This window comes from Stenella coeruleoalba, assembly GCF_951394435.1.
Source record: "Stenella coeruleoalba genome assembly, chromosome: 11".
Lineage (NCBI taxonomy): Eukaryota > Metazoa > Chordata > Mammalia > Artiodactyla > Delphinidae > Stenella > Stenella coeruleoalba.
Genome location: NC_137157.1, coordinates 67986313 through 68007295, shown reverse-complemented (window position 1 = coordinate 68007295; position 20983 = coordinate 67986313). Strand labels below are relative to the sequence as shown.

At 38.5% G+C, this 20983-nt stretch overlaps 1 protein-coding gene across 2 annotated transcripts in view; it reads left to right on the top strand.

The window, feature by feature from the left end:
- TMEM117 (transmembrane protein 117) overlaps window positions 1–20983 on the top strand; it is a 529693-nt gene that overhangs the window by 82890 nt on the left and 425820 nt on the right. For both annotated transcript variants that reach the window (XM_079938385.1, XM_079938386.1), the window contains one exon: window positions 11726–11858. In XM_079938385.1, the coding sequence (XP_079794511.1) occupies window positions 11726–11858 (133 nt within the window). The remainder of the gene's footprint in view (window positions 1–11725; window positions 11859–20983) is intronic.

Here is a 20983-nt window from a genome sequence, read left to right as displayed (position 1 = left end):
AATAATAAGCGATTTAAATCAATTAATTCTAAGAATGATCTAGTGGAAAGAGCCATATTATAATAGTAAAATATAATATTTGGACTTTCTCAATGAAATGGAAGATTTATTCCTGTTTTTCCTGTGGAGAATAATTTATGTCAAGATTTGTTTATTTAGTGGATACATATTTTACTCAAAATTATTGTAATACATACATTTTTAAAAATTGACATTAAACCCTAGATCTGAAAATACTATAATTTTTGCTGTTTCTAACTGTGGTCTTATTTTCCTTTCTTTCTAGAACCTTTTGAAATACATATTATAATGCATACTTTTAGTATCATATGCAATTATATTTCAATTCTTCATATTTGATTTTCTGTCGAACTCAGTGAATCACAAACATTTTCTATGTAAGCACCTACTTCTAATAAGGGATGATAACCATCTGTTCAATGTTTTTAAATTCTCTTTGTACACTGAAATAACAAGATTTGATCTGAATATTAATGAAATGGGGCCCTTATGGTACAAAAGTTTCATCATTTTATACTTATTATATAAAGCCATGTTTGTCTAACTAGAATATCCTTCATCCCTAATGATATTCTGGTGTGTTTTGTTAGATAATTTTCTTTGTTGGTGTCCCATCCGTGGAATCATTCTCTTATTTTAGTTACTTTTATTTTATTGACATTTTAAAATTAGTAAATCTTAAAAAATATCATGTTCTTATAAACTATAAATTTATACAAATCAGTCATGAATTCTTCATATACTTATTTTAGTCTGATTGGAAGTAAAGTTCTATTAATTTTCAAGTGCTCTGATCCAATTTCACTTTATACTTTACTATTCTAGATATAAGAAATAGGACATATCAATTGTCACATATTCTAATATTTAAAATGTTAAATATTAACTTTAAAGAATCTTGTCAGTGTGTTACTTTGGGTTCATCTTATATATTAGGCATATGATGACAGATAAGACATAAGAAAGAATATTGTTTCTCATAACGGGTAGGACTAATTTCTTTTATTTTAAACTAAAAGTCTTTTGAGTTAGCAGACTTTGAGCTAGTCTCTCACCAATACAACAAACCCTACAATCCTCAAATTTGACTGGATCATAAAAATCATGTAATCCAACCCATTACACTTGGCTTCAGTAGCACCCATTCCTCCTTGCTTGCCCTGAAGGGAACTTACTACCTCCTGAGAGAATCGATCCTATAAGCTCTTCTGATGATTACTCCAATATATGAAATATTTAACAGTGAGGATGATTTCGTAGAGGAGCTCATCTCTGACTTACATTTTAAGGCCCACAGGAAATATAGGTGTTAGTTGAGTGATGGGAGAAGAAGAGTATCCCAGGCAGAGGGTCAGCATGAACATAGGAAACTGCAACCTGTTTAGTGTTTATGCAACTAGAGTGAAAGGTAGGGAGTGGTGAGAGAGGAGAGGTAAATGTGGGTCAAGTCAAGCCTTGTATCCCATGATAAGGAACTTGAATTTTATACTGTAGGAGAAGAGTGATCATTGAAAGATTTAAAGTGAAGGGACGATGTGACCATATTTATATTTTAGTTAGATTTATTGGGGGTGGATTGAGATGGGAAAAGAGGCTGGAGTAAGGAAGACCAGTTCGGTTGTTGCAACAGTCCCATTTAAGAGACAATGGGAATCCAAATTATGGGAGAAGAGCATGCATGGAAGTTTATAAAATAATAAGACTGTTGATTGAAATGGAAGGTGTGTAGGAATCAAGAATCAAGAATGAATCCAACCTTTAGTTATTTTGAAAATGATAAGATGGCAAAGTCAGAAGTAGGGGTGGATTTAGGGACGGAAAAGGTCAGATTGGAGATGTGGGTATACTGTGTGTTGGGACGAGAGGTGGAAATTTTGAATTCTTTTTTGTATACTGAGTTTGAATTGGCAGTAGGACATCGAGGAGGACAGTGGGTAGGTGGCTCTTCCAGTCTGAAGATCAGGAGGAAAAGTCTATGCTGGAGATATTGGGTGTTAAACCCACAGAGTGAGTGAGACTGTTACTGAACCCAGGTCCAGCTGCTCGCAGCTTGAAAACCAGTTCTTGAGAGACAAGTGTTGGTAGGAAAGGAAAGGTTGCTTTATTTCGGAGGGTGGCAACCAGCGGGTAGGGCAGATGCCTGTCCAAAGGCCGACTCCCCCCTTGACAATCAGGGGGCAAGAGCTTTTATAGACAGAGGGAGGGGGCTACATGCAGAAACAATATAGTCAGCTCTGACAGTCATCTTGAAATTGGTCATCAGTGGTTTGACCAGCGTCATCTTGGTTGTTTTAAGTACAGTTAATCTTTAGTTCCAGGGTTTGTTCCTATTTCTTTGAGGCCAGCTTTCTTTGTGGCAGCTTATGTCATGACTTCAATTTCATGGCTTCAATTTGGTCATCATGTAGTTATCCTCCTCCACTTGGTGGGGGCTTCAGTGTCTGCAAAACAGCTCATAGGATATGGCTCAGAATACTATCTATAGACCTTAAGGAGGAACTAAAGGTCCTTGACTATGCTTAATGATTAAACTATTATTATTTGGTCTCCTTTGACTGTTTTCCTTTGTTTCTGCATTTTCTCACTTCTCTGATTAACTTTTTTTTTTTTTTTGGCTGTGTTGGGTCTTCATTGCTGCGCGTGGACTTTCTCTAGTTGTGGCGGGTGGGGGCTACTCGTTGCAGTGTGCAGGCTTCTCATTGCGGTGGCTTCTCTTTGTTGTGGAGCACGGGCTCTAGGCGCATGGGCTTCAGTAGTTGCAGCACAGGGGTTCAGTAGTTGTGGCTCGCGGGTTCTAGAGCGCAGGCTCAGTAGTTGTGGCACGTGGGCTTAGTTGCTCCATGGCATGTGGGATCTTCCCGGACCAGTGCTCGAACCCGTGTTCCCTGTATTGGCAGGCAGATTGTTTTTTTTTTTTTTTTTGAGGTACGCGGGCCTCTCACTGTTGTGGCCTCTCCTGCTGCGGAGCACAGGCTCCAGATGCGCAGGCTCAGCGGCCATGGCTCACGGGCCTAGTCGCTCCATGGCATGTGGGATCTTCCCGGACTGGGGCACAAACCCGTGTCCCCTGCATCGGCAGACGGATTCTCAACCACTGCGCCACCAGGGAAGCCCTGGCAGGCAGATTCTTAACCACTGCGCCACCAGGGAAGCCTCTCTGATTAAACTTATTCTCTGGCTAAAGTTTTTCCACAGACAAAAGGCAGGCTGAGGACATGGGGGGGTGGCAAGGACCATAGGGTCCTGCTCCATTTCAAGACCATGTAGTGGTATGACAAGGAGAAAGACTGCGGGCAGGCCATGGGGAACATTATTGTTTATGTGACAAGCAGAAGAGATGCCCCCCAAAGTGATAAGAATAAACAAAGTGGAAAAAGCACAAGGAGTATTTGGTGTTAGGGAAGCCAAAGAAGTAGAGTGTCAAAAAGGACAGAGTGGCTACTGCAGTGTCAGATGCAGCCGAAATGTCCTGTAAGTTAAAGGCCGGTATATTTCTATTGCGTTTGGCAATGGTGGGGGCCATTAACATTTGCCAGAACAATTTCAATAGAGTGTTTGCATTGCAAGTAAGATCTCAGTGAGTGGGGCTGACGAAGATTACTCTCTCTTGAAGTCTGGATGAGAAGGGAAGTTGAATGGATGGTAGTTCAAGGATATGAGGTCAAGAAAGCCTTGTTTATAGGATGGACTTAAGAGGCTTTAGAGGCAGAGGGAAGAGAACCCGGAGAGTGGGAGAGATTGGAAACACAAAAGAGGGAAAGAATGGATGATGAAGCAAGGCACCAAGAGAGAGGAGGGTATGTTTTTAAAAAGGTACACATGGTGTCTTTTGTGGGAGGAGCACGAAGAAAAACAGAAGAAGAAAGTAAGAATAACAGAGAAAGTAGATAAGTGGATGAATGTGAGTGGGAAGAAGGTTGAAGGAAATCATATTTAGTAGTAGCAATGTTTTCTTGAGGTTGAGACTAAGGTCATATTCTGAGAGTGAAAGAGGCTTAGTAGGAGTTTTGAGATGAAATTTGAAATGGATGTATTAATGTGCAGTGCTGTGGTAGCAGCTGAAGTTGGGGATCGTGATTATGTAGTAGCTTATCAACCCGTTTGTGTAGCTTTTTCCACAGAAGTTTACTGAAATTGGAGAAAACAAATTGTAGCTCTGAATCAGAGTTGGGGTTTTGAAGGGCAAGTATAAAATAAACCTGGGGTGCACAAGAAACAAGGGTGCTGCAGAAAAGGAAGTCTGATAAGGACACAGGAGCTTCATGCTGAGTAGGAGGGAATAGATCTCAGGAGGTAGTTAATTTATGGGGAGAAAATGAGGAGGAGGTGAAGCTTGAAGAACAGCAGGGCTCACAGGGTGGGTGCGGTAGGCACCAGATTTACAAAGACAGAGAGCTTTTAGTCATACAGTGGAATATTGTTTGTTGATTTGTTTGTGTGTCCCTTCCTTTTTAATCTATTGGGCAAATATTTATTTATTTAAGACATTCTATGTGTCAGTGCCATGGGGACACCAGGGGAGGAAGACAAATATGGCCTCACTGTGTTGCAGCTTGTAGACAGGTGTGGTGCACGCACAGTAGACAGCAAACTAGACAGTCTTGGGCATTAGGCCTTTGAGATTGAGTGGTCTGAGTGATGACTACATCACTGCCAACAAGATGTGTTTTCCTGCATATTTTACTTGTAGAATTTTTCTTTTGGAGGACTTGAGGACAGGTCTTAATTTTCCTTCTAGAATCTGCCCATCAGTATTTCATCCAATATAAATAGTTTACCATGTGTTTTGCTGAGTACTAGGGACATTAAAAAAAAAAAAAGAAGTAAAGATTTCACTTGGGCTATTTCTAACCCCATTTTTTCTTACCATCTAAGGGCCTTTTATTCACTGGTCATCTTGTATCTGGTAAGACAATGCTAACTACAGTAATAAAACCCTACAAAACATAGAATTGACTACATCTCAATTGAATTTCTCGCTCCCTTAAGCCCAAAACATGGCAGGCACCTCTGTTCCAAGCAGTGATTCAAGGACCCAGGGACCTTTCATCTTAGGGCTCTACATTTTTCAACTTGTTTGCCATACTTTGCCTTGCATTTGTGGGTCAATGTAGCGCTAGGGAACTAATTTCATCTGGCTCTAGGAGTGGAGCATGTGACATAGACTTAGTTAATCATTGCTTTTCATAACTCTGGCTATGGTGATTGGTTCAGGACCCAAACAAGCCCAAGTAGATTTAATCACATGACTTCTCAAGAAATGCTAGCGCAGAAGCAGTATGCTTTCCTCCCCAGACAAAAATGAAGACATATTCGTCAGGATTGCTACAGTCATTTTAGGGTTACAAAGAGTATGTATGAATGTGCTGGAGGAGCTGGCTGAGATGGGACCCCACCCTGAAGGAACAGGGCTGGAAAATGCAGATAAATCAAACCTTGGTCATATTGTCTGAGTGCTGGATAAAGCCTTTCTTGAAGTCATATTATTGTTTAGTTAAACTAAATCTACATTAGTTTCTAAACATTTATAGTAAGGAGAAAACTATTTTTTGTTCAGGGAACAAATATCCTTGTTAGGAAATATGAGAAGCCTGTAGACTTATAGTTTAAGCTGGTATTAGTTTTTTGTTTGTTTTATTTTTCATTTTTGTTTTTTAATTTAAAAATGATATTTACTTATATCTTTTGTAACACTGTTTTCGGAGCACATCTGAAGTCCAAGTGTTCCGTAGTGATTAAAAGCAAGGATTTGGAACCATTGTTTTTGTTATTTGCAACAGAAAATATTCTTACTGGTATGTTAAATGCCTGCTATGCTGATTTTGACTGCTTTTTGACCCCAACAAATTAAATATATTCCTTTAAATAACTGCAGATTACATTTGTTTCTTATGTATATCTATGTATACATTAAGTAGTTGCATGTACACATTATGTATACATTATAATGGGCTGCATCATATGTAGGATATTTTGCAGCAGAAGACTTAATGGATAGTAGTGTTAACTTCAGTTTAGCGTCCTCTTGAGGAAAATGCCTGCTTTCATATTTCCTGGTCAGGGTAGTATGTGAAATGCCATACATTTCCCTCTAAATTAAATAAATCTTGCTTGGACTTCCCGCTCATCAAGGTGAACAGAGAGTACAAAATTGGTAATATTTTAGATCATCTTTTTTATATCTAAAGTTTAAAGCAGTCCCAGGGCTTATAGGGGTCCTGGAAACAAATCCTTGAGTCTGCATTTACCTGTCTTCCCCTCTCCCATTGCTGCTTGGGTGATGGTCTTCTGCCTCTTCTTTAGCACAATGGTGCCACCTAAGAGAGTGTAGGTTTGCAACCTCAGGAACTTCCTGGGTGAAATCTTAAACTGGCCCCGTTCTTGGAGGGAAAGGACAGACCAAAGAATGAGGCAGACTGCTCCAGATTGGTAGGTTTAGCAAGCAAATGAACTTATGTATGAGGCTTGTCTTGAGTGGCTGCAAGACAAGTAGATCTCTATACCTGCCCACCAGGGTCAAAAGTTTATACAGAGGCCTTAACTGGGTTCGTCACATATTCTGTGCAGATGGTCTCAATAATACATTGCTCTCTCAAGACTGTCTTCTTGAAAACGGTCCCACTGGGGGTGCAGTGGGCAGAATGTACATTCCAAGGCCAGGGGTGGGGGTGAGGAACCTCTGATTGCCCAGGTCCAACTCCTGGGTCAGCCAGCTGTCACGTCCTCTCGATGACCTCCACCATCCTAACCAGGTCACTGTGTTCCTAACGAAGGTGGGCGGCTGCTCTATTGGCTCCTTCCTTTGGGGCCAGTTCAGTCTCCTTACCTGAATTCCAAGGCCATGACCCTTGATACTCTGGCCTTCACCAGCATCCATGGAATCAAACCCAAATGAGGTTCTGTCACCTTGGAGGCCAAAATCTTTGTATCCTCAGTGAATCTAGACACCCTCACCCTATTTAATCTTGCCTTAACAAGTTCCCAGGAGTACATTAGTCTCTTCCCTGGAAGCATAAACACTTCTACTCCTTCTCCTCTGAGATTGTTTAGTTTATTTCTTTGTTCAAGGCCTCTTTGTGAAAATTATGCCTGAAGAAAAGGAACCCAGAACTTAGCATAAAAGTCTGGCTGTGAGGTACAAAGGAAATGTTCGTTTCTATTATTTTGCTGATGAGAACACAGCAGCAAAAAAGGCAAGAAACCAAGTAATCTCTCTGTAATTCTCTTACACTCATCTACCTCTGTCTTCCACAGTATATGTGAGCTCATCATATATTTTAAAATATGCTTTTAGGTCATTATCCTTGTTAGAAACTTATGACGTCTTAGTGGTTCTAAACCTACTGTATCTCCAGGAAAGATTCTGAGGTTCTAAGCTATTTCAGTTTACTTTAATCAACATTCGTAACAATTAATCCCTGTGCCCTCCAACCCTAACCTCCAACACAGATATAGGCTTGTGTACCACCTTGACGCTTCAGGTTGTTTTAAGATTTGTTTTCCAATTACCTTGACCATATCAAAGATTATAGTCCATACAGTGCAAGACAGATTTTATTAGTAACATAAACATACACTCAGATTTACAAATATATCTATGATTAAAATAAAAGTCGTTATCACCTTGTCAGAAATGTACCCCTCCTAGTGATGTCTTTTACCTCTGTTGACCTATGAAGACTGTTTTCACTCAGTTATCTCCTGAAACTCCTCTAAAGTGTTAAAAAAAACTCTGAATTCTGTGACCTATAGGAAAGGTGGCGTATAACTTATTGTCCAAACCAGTGCACTTCAGAAAGGAAGGGGGCGCTATTAATAATTATTCTAGGACAACAGTTATAAGCCACTGATGTCCCAGGGAAACCAAATATATGGTCACACTGCAGGGGAGGAGATAGTGCATTTTCATGTGACATCCTGGGGTAACTCTGAGGTTCCTAGTTTGATTAGATTGCATGGGGAGTCAGCTGATGGCCATCTGTGTATACAGCTTTCTATCATTAGGATGGACACTCAATGAGTTAAGTTGAAGTAGCTTATGGGAAAAATTTTTAATGTGATTTGACTCAACATTTAGGTCACACCAGTTCTGGCCTTAATATATTGCAGTACTTTTATTGTGTGTTTCAAGTGAATTGCAAGCCGTGTTAACCTGCCATTTTGTTCTAATGACTCTAATGACTGAAATTAGTGCCAGGCAATGAGTTTGGCAATGACAGCATAAATGGTACTGTCACATTTCTCATTTTACTAACTCTGTATTATTTCAGCCATGTACAGTTAACCCACTGTATTTTATTTGCAAAGCACTCTTAACTCACCAGCATTATTATCTGACTTTTAAAGTACATCCATTAGTGAATTTTTTGACATATGCATACGTTAAGAAAGAAATTCGCATTTAAATTTTCCAAGAACTCTAATTGCTGGTCTTAGCAGTTCTTCAATATCAACTGCTGAATTAAATAAATAGGTCAAGGCTGAAGGACTTGCAGCAAAGGGAACATTGAGTCAAATCAGTCTAAAATAAGATCACATTTTCATTAAATATCCAAATGATGGTTGACTGTGAACACTTCCTACCCTGCTCACAGCTGTATCTCCAGCACCTAGAACCACAGCTGGCATGTAAGCACACATTTAATATTTGCTCAATAAGCACACATTAAATATTTGTTCAAAGAATAAATATTATTCTCTACAGCTTGCTTTAAGATATTCATGGCATGGGTTTTTTACTCTCAAGCATTCTGTGTTAAATATCTATTTATAATATTCCTGTCAATGTGTTGTGTGGAGACGTGCAAATCCCTGGCTTTCTATAATTATTGATTCAGTTAATCAACAAGTTCTGTAAGGCTGTAATTTGCAGCGTTAGTATCCTTTGCTTCAGTAGAACATTTTCCACATTCTTCTTTCAGTTATAATTCACATTCCCCCTGACTTTCAGATTTGTCCTTTGCTTCTCTTGTGCAGGCCAAGAAACCAGATAATGTAACCAAATCCGTTTTTGCTCCATTTAAAGTTCTAGCTAGGGTAGTGTTTCTGTGAGCCTGGTTTCCAAATGAAATCTGAAGTGCTATTTTAATGAAAGAAAGGGACAAGGGAAAATTAGTAGTTAAATCTTAAAAGATGATTTCTTCCTATGCTCAGTGGCCTACATGAGAGCTACTATCTGTCCCTAGAGAGAGACCATTTACAGATGGAAATATACATATTTTCCCCATACCTTTAACATATCATCAAAAAAAGGGAATATTTTCTCTAGTGAGAAATTTTGTTGTTAAGGTTTCAGGCCTACCCTATTTGAATTGTAGTTCCTATATGTGAATCATCTCCTTCATCATTATTTAGATAAACTTTCTCTTAGGAGAAGCCAGGGTGACCTATGTTTATTTTTTTCTTAATCCTGTTTTTTTTTTTTTTAAATCCTTCTCACCTTTCAGGATACTAGTGCTCTCAGTTCTCTTTATCATAAATCAAAATATTTATCTGGACTGATTATGATACTAGTAATTTTTACTTTAGTGTTCATCTTAATACATTTTCCTCTTTGAAGTATTTGCATTTTAACATTCTTTTTTTCTTTTTTTATTGAAGTATAGTTGATGTACAGTATTATATGTTACAATATTATACACTGTTTTACAATGTTTAAAGGTTATACTCCACTTATAGTTATTATAAAATATTGGCCCTATTCCCTGTGGTTTACAATATATCCTTGTAGCTTATTTTATACACAATAGTTTGTACCTCTTAATCCCATACCCCTGTATTTCCCCTCCTCTTTCCTTCTCCTCATTGGTAACCACTAGTTTGTTCTCTATATCTGAGTCTGCTTTTTTTTTTTTTTGGTTATATTCACTAGGTTGTTTTAGTTTTTAGATTCCACATATAAGTGACATCATACAGTATTTCTCTTTCTGTCTGACTTATTTCACTTAGTGTAATACCCTCTGAGTCCATCCATGTTGTTGCAAATGGCAAAATTTCATTCTTTTTTGTGGCTGAGTAGTATTCCATTGTGTATATACACCACATCTTCTTTATCCATTCATCTGTTGATGGACACTTGCTTCAGTATCTTGGCAATTGTAAGTAATGCTGCTATGAATATTGGGGTGAATGTATCATTTTGAATTAGGGTTTTTGTGGGGGGTTTTTTTGATATATACCCAAGAGTGGAATTGCTGGGTCATGTGGTAGTTCTGTTTTTAGTTTTTTGAGGAACCTCCATACTATTTTCCACAGTGGCTGCACCAATTTACATTCCCACCAATAGTGTACAGGGGTTCCCTTTTCTCTGCATCCTCACCAACATTTGTTATTTGTGTTCTTTTTGATGATGGCCACTGTGACAAGTGTGAGATGATATCTCATTGTGGTTTTGATTTGCATTTCCCTTTTTTTGATGATTAGTGATGTTGAGCATCTTTTCATGTTCCTGTTGGCCATCTGCATGTCCTCTTTGGAAAAATGTTTATTCAGGCCTTCCGCCCACTTTTTAATCAGGTTGTTTGTGTTTTTTTGATGTTGAGTTGTATGAGCTGTTTATATATTTTGGGTGTTAATTCATTGTCCGTCATATCATTTGCAAATATTTTCTCCCATCCAGTAGGTTGTCTTTTCGTTTTGTTGATGGTTAACTTTGCTGTGCAAAAGCTTTTAAGCTTAATTAGATCCCATTTGTTTATTTTTGCTTTTATTTCCTTTGCTTTAGGGGACAGATCCAAAACAATATTGCTACAATTTTATGTCAAAGAGTATTCTGCCTGTGTTTTCCTCTATGAGTTTTAGGGTTTCCAGTCCTACATTTTGAACTTTAATCCATTTTGAGTTTATTTTTATATATGGTGTTAGAGACTGTTCTAGTTTCATTCTTTTACATGTAGCTGTCCAGTTTTCCCAAGCACCACTTATTGAAGAGACTGTCTTTTCTCCATTGTATATTCTTACCTCCTTTGTCATAGATTAATTGGCCATCCTTTCCAATTTTAGCCATTGTCTTTCTAAATGGAATTTTAGGTATCAGGTAGAAATTATGTTTTGCTAGGAGCCATACCAACTCCATAACACATGCACACGCCACCAGGCCCCACACACCCCACAGACTTGGGCACCAGCCTGTATGTGGTTATGATATTTTAGCTAAGAGTAATGCTAAGCCTTCTGTCTCTTACGACAGAAACTTTATTTTTACTGTCCATGTTTTCATGTACCTTTAACAACTGGATCTTCTTATAAGTGAAGTATGACTTGGTTTTATCATCTGGCCAGTACTGGGAATGGCTCTATGGAAGCAAAAGGGAATTATATGGAATTTATGCAACATCGTTACCATTTGCCTTACTTAAGTAGTTTCAGTAAATGAACCAAAAACATATTTGTGACATAAAAATAGCAGGTAATAGTGTTCTAATTAATTTGTTTTCATGCCAGCCTAGTGAATGATTTCTGTATACCAGATTCTCATACTAGTATTGTTTGCTCTAGGATGATGATATGGGAGTTGTCTTGGACTTCACTATTTATGTACAAAAGAGCAAAAAGGACATTAGATAGTGGTTTCACCCATAAGACAAGTGCTAGGGCAAAGGCTTCAGAGTATTTGTGAGATAATAGAGATTCACTAAAATAAAGCAAAGCTGTATGGATTTTGAGTTACAGTGTACACTGATTTCCAATAATATTTATATTGCAGGTCAGTTGCTTCGGTTAAAAATGTTTCGAGAGGATCATGGATCGTGGATGACAATGTTCTTCAGCACAATTCTCTTTCTCTTCATATTTTCTCACATATACAACACGATTCTTCTAATGGATGGGAACATGGGGTAGGTTGTCTTTCCCCTTTCTACTGTGGTGAGTGTTATATTTGAAACTTGTAAGAATTCAATAATTTTTTAGTTTGTAGTAACTAAATCTTCGTTACAAATATTCTACCCTAATAGGGATAATCTGTGCATTTTTCTTAAGACATTTAGAGTCTCTTATCCAAGAAGCTTATCGCACTTTGCAATACTTATATAGTGTTCCTTATTCTTTAGGTCTTCTCTGTGGAGTAGTTTGAGAGCAGGTAGTAATTTCATTATAGTGACAGAGAGTATGAGAATCAGAAAATCTTCTTGACTTGTTTATAATCACACAATCAGTAGAACTGTCCTAAGATGTAGCTCTCCAGGTTTGCAATTACATTGCTCTACAATGCGTGGCTAAATAAAAGTGTTTGATACTGGTGGCATTTTTTTTTTTAAAACTCTCTTGGCAGTTCCAACAGAGAGAGCTTTGTTATAAATGGGCCTTTTAAAAAGTGGGCCACCCTGTATTAAGTCCAAGGTTGTAATCTATACTTATCAAATCACTAATCAAATCACCATGGCATGAAGGTGTGCTAACAAGTAGATTGTAGATTTTTTTTTTAACTTTCTCCAGTTCTTGGTTTGCTCTTTACAAGTTTTAAGGGCAGAATGTAAGGAGAATATCTTAACTGACAGCTTTAAGAATTAGATTAGTGACAATAAGAAACCACTTTAGATACTTGTTGTACACTGAAGTAGTTCCTCTAGAAGGTTTTGATCTATCCTCTCCAATAGATTGGAAAGCTAGCTCGTATCCTTTTCTTCTAAATGTAGGCCAGGCAAGACTGCTGGCCAGTTCCACAGTGCAATTATTTTGCTGTTATGTATAGATTTTGTCCACCACTGTTCAGTGCTGAGAGGGATAACTCAATTAAAATTTTATTGTTTTCTTCCCACCATTAAAGAGATGAATAGTAAAAGAAAAGCAGGTACTTCACAAGGTTTATACTTTAGTCCATACTAACAAGTGGTAAATTCAAGAATGTGATTGCAGATCAAATATTCAGGCTTTAGGAAGTTACTAAAATGCTTTGTCTGTAATTATTTCTTGGGCTTCAAATGACGCCATTCCTACTGGGTCTATTTTTAAATGATGGAGTTACAGATTCTAACCCATGGCCAGTTAGAATAAGCCTCAGCCTTGGAACAGTGCCTGTATAATGGAACCAGGTAATGGTGTTCTTGGATTTATCTAACACAATCAAAAGTCTCTCTGAGAGGAACTGTGCATTCTCAGCCCTGGGACCAGAAGAGGAAGTGATCCATGTAAAACTTACTCTTTTTAAGCTGTTGCTGGAAATAAAATGTTAAATAGTATATGTACATAAAATATATCCTTTGCTCTGAAGTTGACTTTTCATCTAATTCTACTTTTTTTTTTAACATGGAGCTAATGAGGTCTGTGCTAACCAGAAGTGCTTACTCTCAGGAAAGAAGCAGAATTAAAAATAATAAATTAAATGCAATAATAGATATTCCATGGCACATTGTAAAACAATCAACAGCTAATAACAAAGCTAACCTTAGTGAGAGCTAACAGTTATGGACCACTCAGTAAGAGACACAAATTGTTTCAAACCTCACAATGACCCTCTGCAATAGGTATTTTTATTATCTCCATTTTACAGATCAAGAAACTGAGGACCAGAGAGGTTTTGTCACTTGCCCAAAGTTACATTATAATTAAATCTCATTTTAAGCAGTAATAGAGAAGGGGTTGAGCTATTAAGTAGTGAATTCTAGTAATACCGCCTGCTCTTAAGCTAGCACACATTTGATGATGGTTGACCCTGTTGCTCAATCACCATATGCCTATTAGCCTTTCTTTGTATTTTTATCATTCAAGCTGAATTTGAAAATTGAAAGAAGTAGGAGATATGTGCAGGAAATAAGAGAAGAGTTAGTCTAGAATTTATGTGTATCTGTCTTAAGTAAAATTGAAGGTGATTGTCTTTTATTCTCAGACTACATAAATTCCATAGTCTTATGTAACTCGAACTCTTCACCAATATGCCTCATCTTTGTTGAAAAGGATTTTTGCTTGAGAGGACATCTTTGATGGTGCTATACTTTTTAAAGAAAAATCCAAAGCAAGGGGAAAATGGTTTATTTCTACACATTTAAAAATTAAATCTCCATTTATAAAAGATGTATTATCAACAGTTACAACACATGCCATTTGACCTAGTGAGTGCTTTAATGTAGAAATGCAAACCTGGAGGAAAATCAGTTCTTAGAGCAGGTGGATACCACTGTGCCTTTGGGGTAGAAGCACCATGTTACCTGAGGCATTGGCCTATCCTGATTAGGGCAGGGAATGATGGAGCCAGAGGGTACAGAAAGGACAACAGGCTGGTTTTATATCAGAGGATTGCTGGTGGTAGAGAGGAATTCTGGCTTCTTTACACCGAATCTGATTTGCATTGGGGATTTCAACCTGTGCTGGTCTGTGGATCTTTCTAGGAATATCGGTCTAGAACCATTTTGAAAAGGATTTCAAGGATTTTCTATGATGGCTAGACTTGTGTTTATGTATTTTAGAACTCCTTTCCAAAACAGAAGCCGTGAGGCCTACAGAGAGTGGATTTAGGATTTAAGAAAGGAAAAAAAGAAGTTTCCCTAGAATGATTTGCTTTTTTCCCTCCCTTTTCCCCCCCAATTTTAGAATTGTTTGTAAATTTAGTCTCAACCAGAGTCCCTTGATCCCTTGTTACCGAGAACAAAGTCCCTGGGTTTATCTGATCAGAACTGATAGTTTTAGCCAGAGCTCGCTTGATAAGAGTCAAGTTGCGTGCTCCTGGAGCTCTCATTACAGTGAGTGCCCTGAAGTGTACACTCACTCATGGCTTCAGCCATCTGTGGGAAGCCAGGCTGAGAGGCAGTGAGATGGAGAGGGAAAGAGAGGAGTTAGAGATGTGCTGAAGGGACCAAGACAATCCCTATTTCCTACACTCGGGAAAGTCTCCTCTCACCTTTGATTCTCCCTCCACACCTCCTGCCACCAAAGTGCTGCTTTATTCTTTAAGTCACCAAGATGAACTCAATTCATCTTCCATAGATGTGTGAGGTCGTAGGTGAGGGTTCTGCTGCAGAGAAGGCTCTCATCCTGGGCAGAGTTTTACATCTAGACATTTTATGAACAACTTCCTTTTTGCAAGGTGGCAGACTAGCTAACCTGAAGCCTCTCCTCCCACAAAACCTTCAGGAATGCTGAAAAATACAATGCAGACTTAGACTTCTTTTCCCTCTTCATTTAATATTGCTTATTTTTATTTTTTAGATGCGATTAACATTGATTGATTGATTGAAATATAGTTGATTGACAATATTATGTCAGTTTCAGGTGTACTGTATAGGGATTTGACATTTGCACACATTATGAAATATCACTATGATAAGTTTAGTAACCATCTGACCCCATACAAAGTTATTACAATATTATTGACCATATTCCTTATGCTTAATATTACATACCTGTGGCTTATTTATTTTATAACTGGAAGTTTATACCTCTTAATCTCCTTCACCTATTTCGCCCCCATCACTTCCCTCCCCTCTGGCAACAACCTGTTTGTTCTCTGTATCTATAACTCTTTTCATTTTGTTTTGTTTGTGTCTTTGTTTTGTTTTTTAGATTGCACATAAAAGTGAGATCATATGGTGTTTGTCTTTCTCTGTCTGACTTATTTCACTTTGTGTAATACCCTCTAGATCCATCCATGTTGTTGCAATAGCAACGTTTCATTTCTTTTTTTTTTAATGACTAATTGTATATGTAATGCCACATCTTCTTTATCCATGCGTATATGGATGGACATTTAGGTTATTTCCATATATTAGCTATTGTAAATAATGCTGCAGTGAACATAGGGATGCATATATCTTTTCAGATTAGTGTTTTTATTTTGGGGGGGTAAATACCCAGAAGTAAAATTGCTAGATCATATGGTAGTTCTATTTTTCTTTTTTTTTTTTTTTGCGGTACGCGGGCCTCTCACCGTTGTGGCCTCTCCCGTTGCGGAGCACAGGCTCCGGACGCGCAGGCTCAGCGGCCATGGCTCACGGGCCCAGCAGCTCCGTGGCATGTGGGATCTTCCCGGACCGGGGCATGAACCCGTGTCCCCTGCATTGGCAGGCGGACTCTCAACCACTGCGCCACCAGGGAAGCCCCTATTTTTCTTTTCTTGAGGAGCCTCCATACTGTTTTCTATAGTGGCACCATTTTACATTCCCAGCAACAGTGCACGAGGGCTCCCTTTTCTCCACATCCTCCCAATGCTTGTTATTTGTGTTCTTTTTGATGACAGCCATTCTGACAGGTGTGAGGTGACATCTAATTGTGATTTTTTTTTTTTAAGTTTTTTTTTCTTTTTTTTTTTTCTTTTTTTTTGCGGTATGCGGGCCTCTCACTGTTGCGGCCTCTTCCGCTGCGGAGCACAGGCTCCGGACGCGCAGGCCCAGCGGCCATGGCCCACGGGCCCAGCCGCTCCGAGGCATGTGGAATCCTCCCGGACCAGGGCACGAACCCGCGTCCCCTGCATTAGCAGGCAGACTCCCAACCACTGCGCCACCAGGGAAGCCCCTAATTGTGATTTTGATTTGCATTTCCCTGATGATTAGTGATGTTGAGCATCTTTCATGTGCCTGTTAGTCATCTGTATGTCTGGAGAAATGTGTATTCAGGTCCTCTGCCCTCTTTTAAATCTGGTTGTTCTTTTGATGATGAGCTGTATGAGTTCTTTGTATATTTTGAATATTGACCCCTTATCCAATGTATTGTTTGCAAATATCTTCTATTTAGTAGATGGTCTTTTCATTTTGTTGATAGTTTCCTTCGCTGTGCAAAAGCTTTTTAGTTTGATTTAGTCCCATTTGTTTATTTTCACTTTCGTTTCCCTTGCCTGAGGAGACAGATCCAAAAAAATATTGCTAAGACTTATGGAAAGGAGCATACTGCCTATGTTTTCTCCTGGGGGTTTTATGGTCTCAGGTCTTACACTTAAGTCTTTAATCCATTTTGAGTTTAGTTTTCTATGTGGTGTGAGAAAGTAGTCCAGTTTGATTTTTTTGCTTGTAGCTGTCCAGTTTTCCCCAAACCCTGATAGACTTTTTATAAATGCATAGCTGAGCTTACCCAAAGATAAGGAAAAACCCTGAGGCCAAAAATGAAGAAGGATCTGAACACCAAGGCAGTGAGCCTGTGAAGTGACACTCAGGCAGTGACTGAGGAACTTGAGTTTTAACTTTCACATTTGCATCAGAAACAAGGATCTGGGCTTGTATAAGTGAGAAATTGAAACAGAAGCCTCCACATTACATGGTCCTGCAAACTGCTACTGAGAAAGGATGGAATGGAAAACACACTAGCACAGGGAACATAAAGAAGCTTGTCTGACTTAGATTGGGCTTTGGGTAGAACACAAAAATCTTCCAAGAACTCGTAGCCACAGGTGTGGTTTTTATGGTTTTCATGTATATTTTCCTTTGAACTTTAGAACCCTCCACCCCCTGCCCAAGTCTCCCTGGCTGTTCTCTTCTCCCAGTTTCAAGTTTCTCCTTCTCTCTGGAGTACCTCCCCACCCTCAAATAACTTCCAGAATTCCTCTGTTTCCCTATACAGAGCAATTTAGTTCCCTCCAACTTTTGTCCACTTTGATTTATCTGGGGCTTTTCCTTTCATGACCAAAATCATATTAATGCATGTTCCAATCAAAAGGGCCAATACTCTGAGATGAATGCTGTTGACGTCTCAGAATATGAAGGGGCTGCTGCCGTGGCATTTTGCATATTTTAAAAATAGCAATTGTCCTTTCTCTTTTCATTCAGCTGTGTATTTAATTAACTGTCTCTTGGGAGAGAAAAATGAAGATTCTCAAAGAAAAGGGGGCAAAGCAAGCAACCAAGTTAAAATTAGTGTTATGTAGTAATCACGGTTCAACAATACGGTGCCTTGTTTACATACAGGACTGAAGCTTCAAGGCAGCGAGACATAAATAGGAAAGAAACACGAAACCATTTTCCCCTACAGTTACAGGACTTGATTAAAATTGATTCTAAATGAATCTCTCTCCAATTTAAAAAATTTCCTCTGTGTTCACTAGGTGCCTTATAGCCAATCTATTAGAAGTTCTTTATGGATAGAAATGGAGAGCTCTGCTCCCAAGTCCAGATTGAGGACTTTACTGACAGAAACTGAGTGAGGCACATAGGGCTGGGAAGGGTTTTCAGTGTTTAGACACTTCAAACCCCTTTTGATGTTGTCTTTCTGAAGAACTTCTTAGTCATGGAACATTTTAGCATCCATAGTATTACGCCCTAATTTAGGAAACGCTTGCTTGGTCTTTTCAAATATACCAGTCCCCCAAAGGATAACATGTGTGTAATGTGTGAGAAATGAAACGGTGGGAAAGAAAAGCATTTGCACCGTGGTTGAGGCTTATAAAAAGATTCTGAAAGCAGCCACTTGATGGCAGCAAAGGGCATGTTTTCATCACTGTTTCATTGTTATCACCGGCAGGTTTTCTCTCCTTTGAAAAGAAGACTCTTCCTCCTCCTGAATTTCTGAAACTTGGTGTTGAAATATTTGCTCTCTTAGTGTTTAATGGCAATTTTTAAGAAATCCACATAGTGAGCTCTCTAATAAGCACCTCTTTCGTGATGTGCTTGGCCCCCTTTTATGTTCTAAAACAGGTTTAAATAATAGCATATATAAACATCTGTATGCACACATACACATCTATATGTTTATAGACTTATTCCAGTGTTACAAGGATAAATATCGTGTTTCTCACTGAGGAAATTAGACACGACTCACTGATAAAAATTCCTCTATGAACTAGAATAAGTGTCCAAAGAGTGCATACTCTTTAGAGTAGGATATGAAGAAGCTGATGTTTTCTAGTGTCAATCACAAAGAAAAGTTTTATTTTTTCCAGATACAAAGCCTTTTCCAGAGGAGTTTTACAAATATTAATTAATATATCAATATGTGTTAAGTATTGCAGGGACAGAATTTGAGAAATTAAGACAAAGTGATTCAGGCAATTTCAAAAATAAATATTAGTATTCATATTCAGGACCTGAAAAAAATGGAGGTAAGAATTAAGTGATGAGTGTAATGAAAATGGAGTAAATTCTATCTCTTCTGTTTTCTTTCTGATAAGTTTTAGTAAGAACTTGTACGGAGCACTCACTGAATGAGCGCCGTGAGCACAGTGAGTGGGATGTGATAAGGGTGCTCGGTTGAGGAGAGGAGACAGGAGGGAATATTTGCAATGGACACTCTCTTAACATCTAAAATGCATGGCTTTTAAGTACAGAGGTGGCAGCAAAAGCAAGCAAGGAAAAATAAGAAAAACAAGTGAGAGACTGGCCTAGACTACTTGTCTATAGGTTGCATGGAATTGTTCAAGATCTAATAATGCTTTGTAAAGTCCATGTGTACAGCTCACCTAGGCCTTAGCCTGTCGCTCTTTTATCCTCGTTTTTTTTTTTTTTTGAAAGAATGACCATACTCTGGTCCAACAATGTGTCCATACATTGTATCAGAAAAGACTCTGATTTATAGCTTCAGTTTCTCTTGTCAGGGATGTATGTTTCAGCAGGTTATTTTGCCCAAAGCTGAATTATTCTTTAATGGAAAAAAATCAGGTGAAATTTTACTCCAGGCCATACTTTTTTCTTTACTAAATTCACTACTTTTAAAACCTTCACTAATGCTTTCAGATTCCTTAATCAAACTTTTCCTCTTTCTAGTCACCACTGGTCTAGAAATAGGAGCCCTGGTACATGTTTTTATTGTTAAGAACTGTGATTTTCATTTGCTTTTGCTCTTCAGTACAAAGTTGGTTGACCTGCTACCACTGTTTATACTGGTAGCTTCATCCTAAGGAAGGAATGTTTGTGAATTTGTTTTGAAAGATGCTATATTTATTTTGTGAAATGACAAGAAAAAATTTAAATTGTCTTTAATAATGTTAAACTATACAGTTTGTGTATGACCTAAACTGACAAAATAACTGAAGTACAAATGTATCCATTTAAATTGTAGTAAATGAAAAAAGGGATCGGATGTTACTTTCAGTGGTATGTAATAAAACACCAAATTTAGGGATGGGTAAAGGATGGACGCCTGGGGCAGGGTTCAGGAGCTGGGGTGGGGAGAAAGCCTGGCTGTAAGTGTTAGTGAAGCCTGGAAGTACTTGAGTCAATGGCTGAAAAGCTTGATTGGCTGCTAATACAAGGCTGAATGCAAATTTTGCTAGAGTGGTGCTTTAAATAATTTGTTGGCTTCACTCTTAATTAGGCTAAACATTGACTTGCTTGTACGTTTAATTCACAATAATAGCACAATTAATTACTAAGGCTGGGAGGAAGGGGCAGAGCTGGTTGCCCAGAATGGGCTCATGAGAAGAAAAGCTGGAAGTGAATGGCTGAGTCTGGTCAAGACGGCTGACCCAGTGGGGTACTGGGGAGAGGACGGGAAGGAGGGAGGCTGGTGAGAAAGAAAGGAAGGGAGAAAGGAAGGTGGGGAGAGAGAGAGAGACAGACAGACAAACTTATTTAGCCAAAGGCAGTATAGCACCAGGGCTCCGGTGGCTACTTTTAATACCATTGGTTGCACGTTACTTGGTTTTGATAGTACAAGGGTAAAATAGCGCAGTGTGCCCAAATTGTCACAGGTTTACTGTTAGTGTTGTCTGCATTGATGAAATTTTAAAACATTAATGAAAAGCACAACCAATGTTGCATCCTTATTACTCTATGGCATACATTATCATCTGTCCAGAATCGACATTGATTTGACACACTTAGGAGGTATTCTGTGATCATTGTTCATAGTTGCTTATTTCAGCTCTCTTATTAAATAGTTTATCAGCTTGTTACTGGGGAAGAATTCTGATCCAGGAATGAGATACCTGGGTTGGAGCCCCATCTTAGCTACTTACTGGCAAAAATAACTCAGAAAAGTTAAACAGTTTTTTTTTTTTTTTTAGAAACTGGTCGTTGTGATAGGGTTCTTATTAGTATTAGTGTTATCAGCATCATCATTATTATTATTAATCTGGGGGAAATGCGTGCTTCTAAAGTGGAGAAACAAA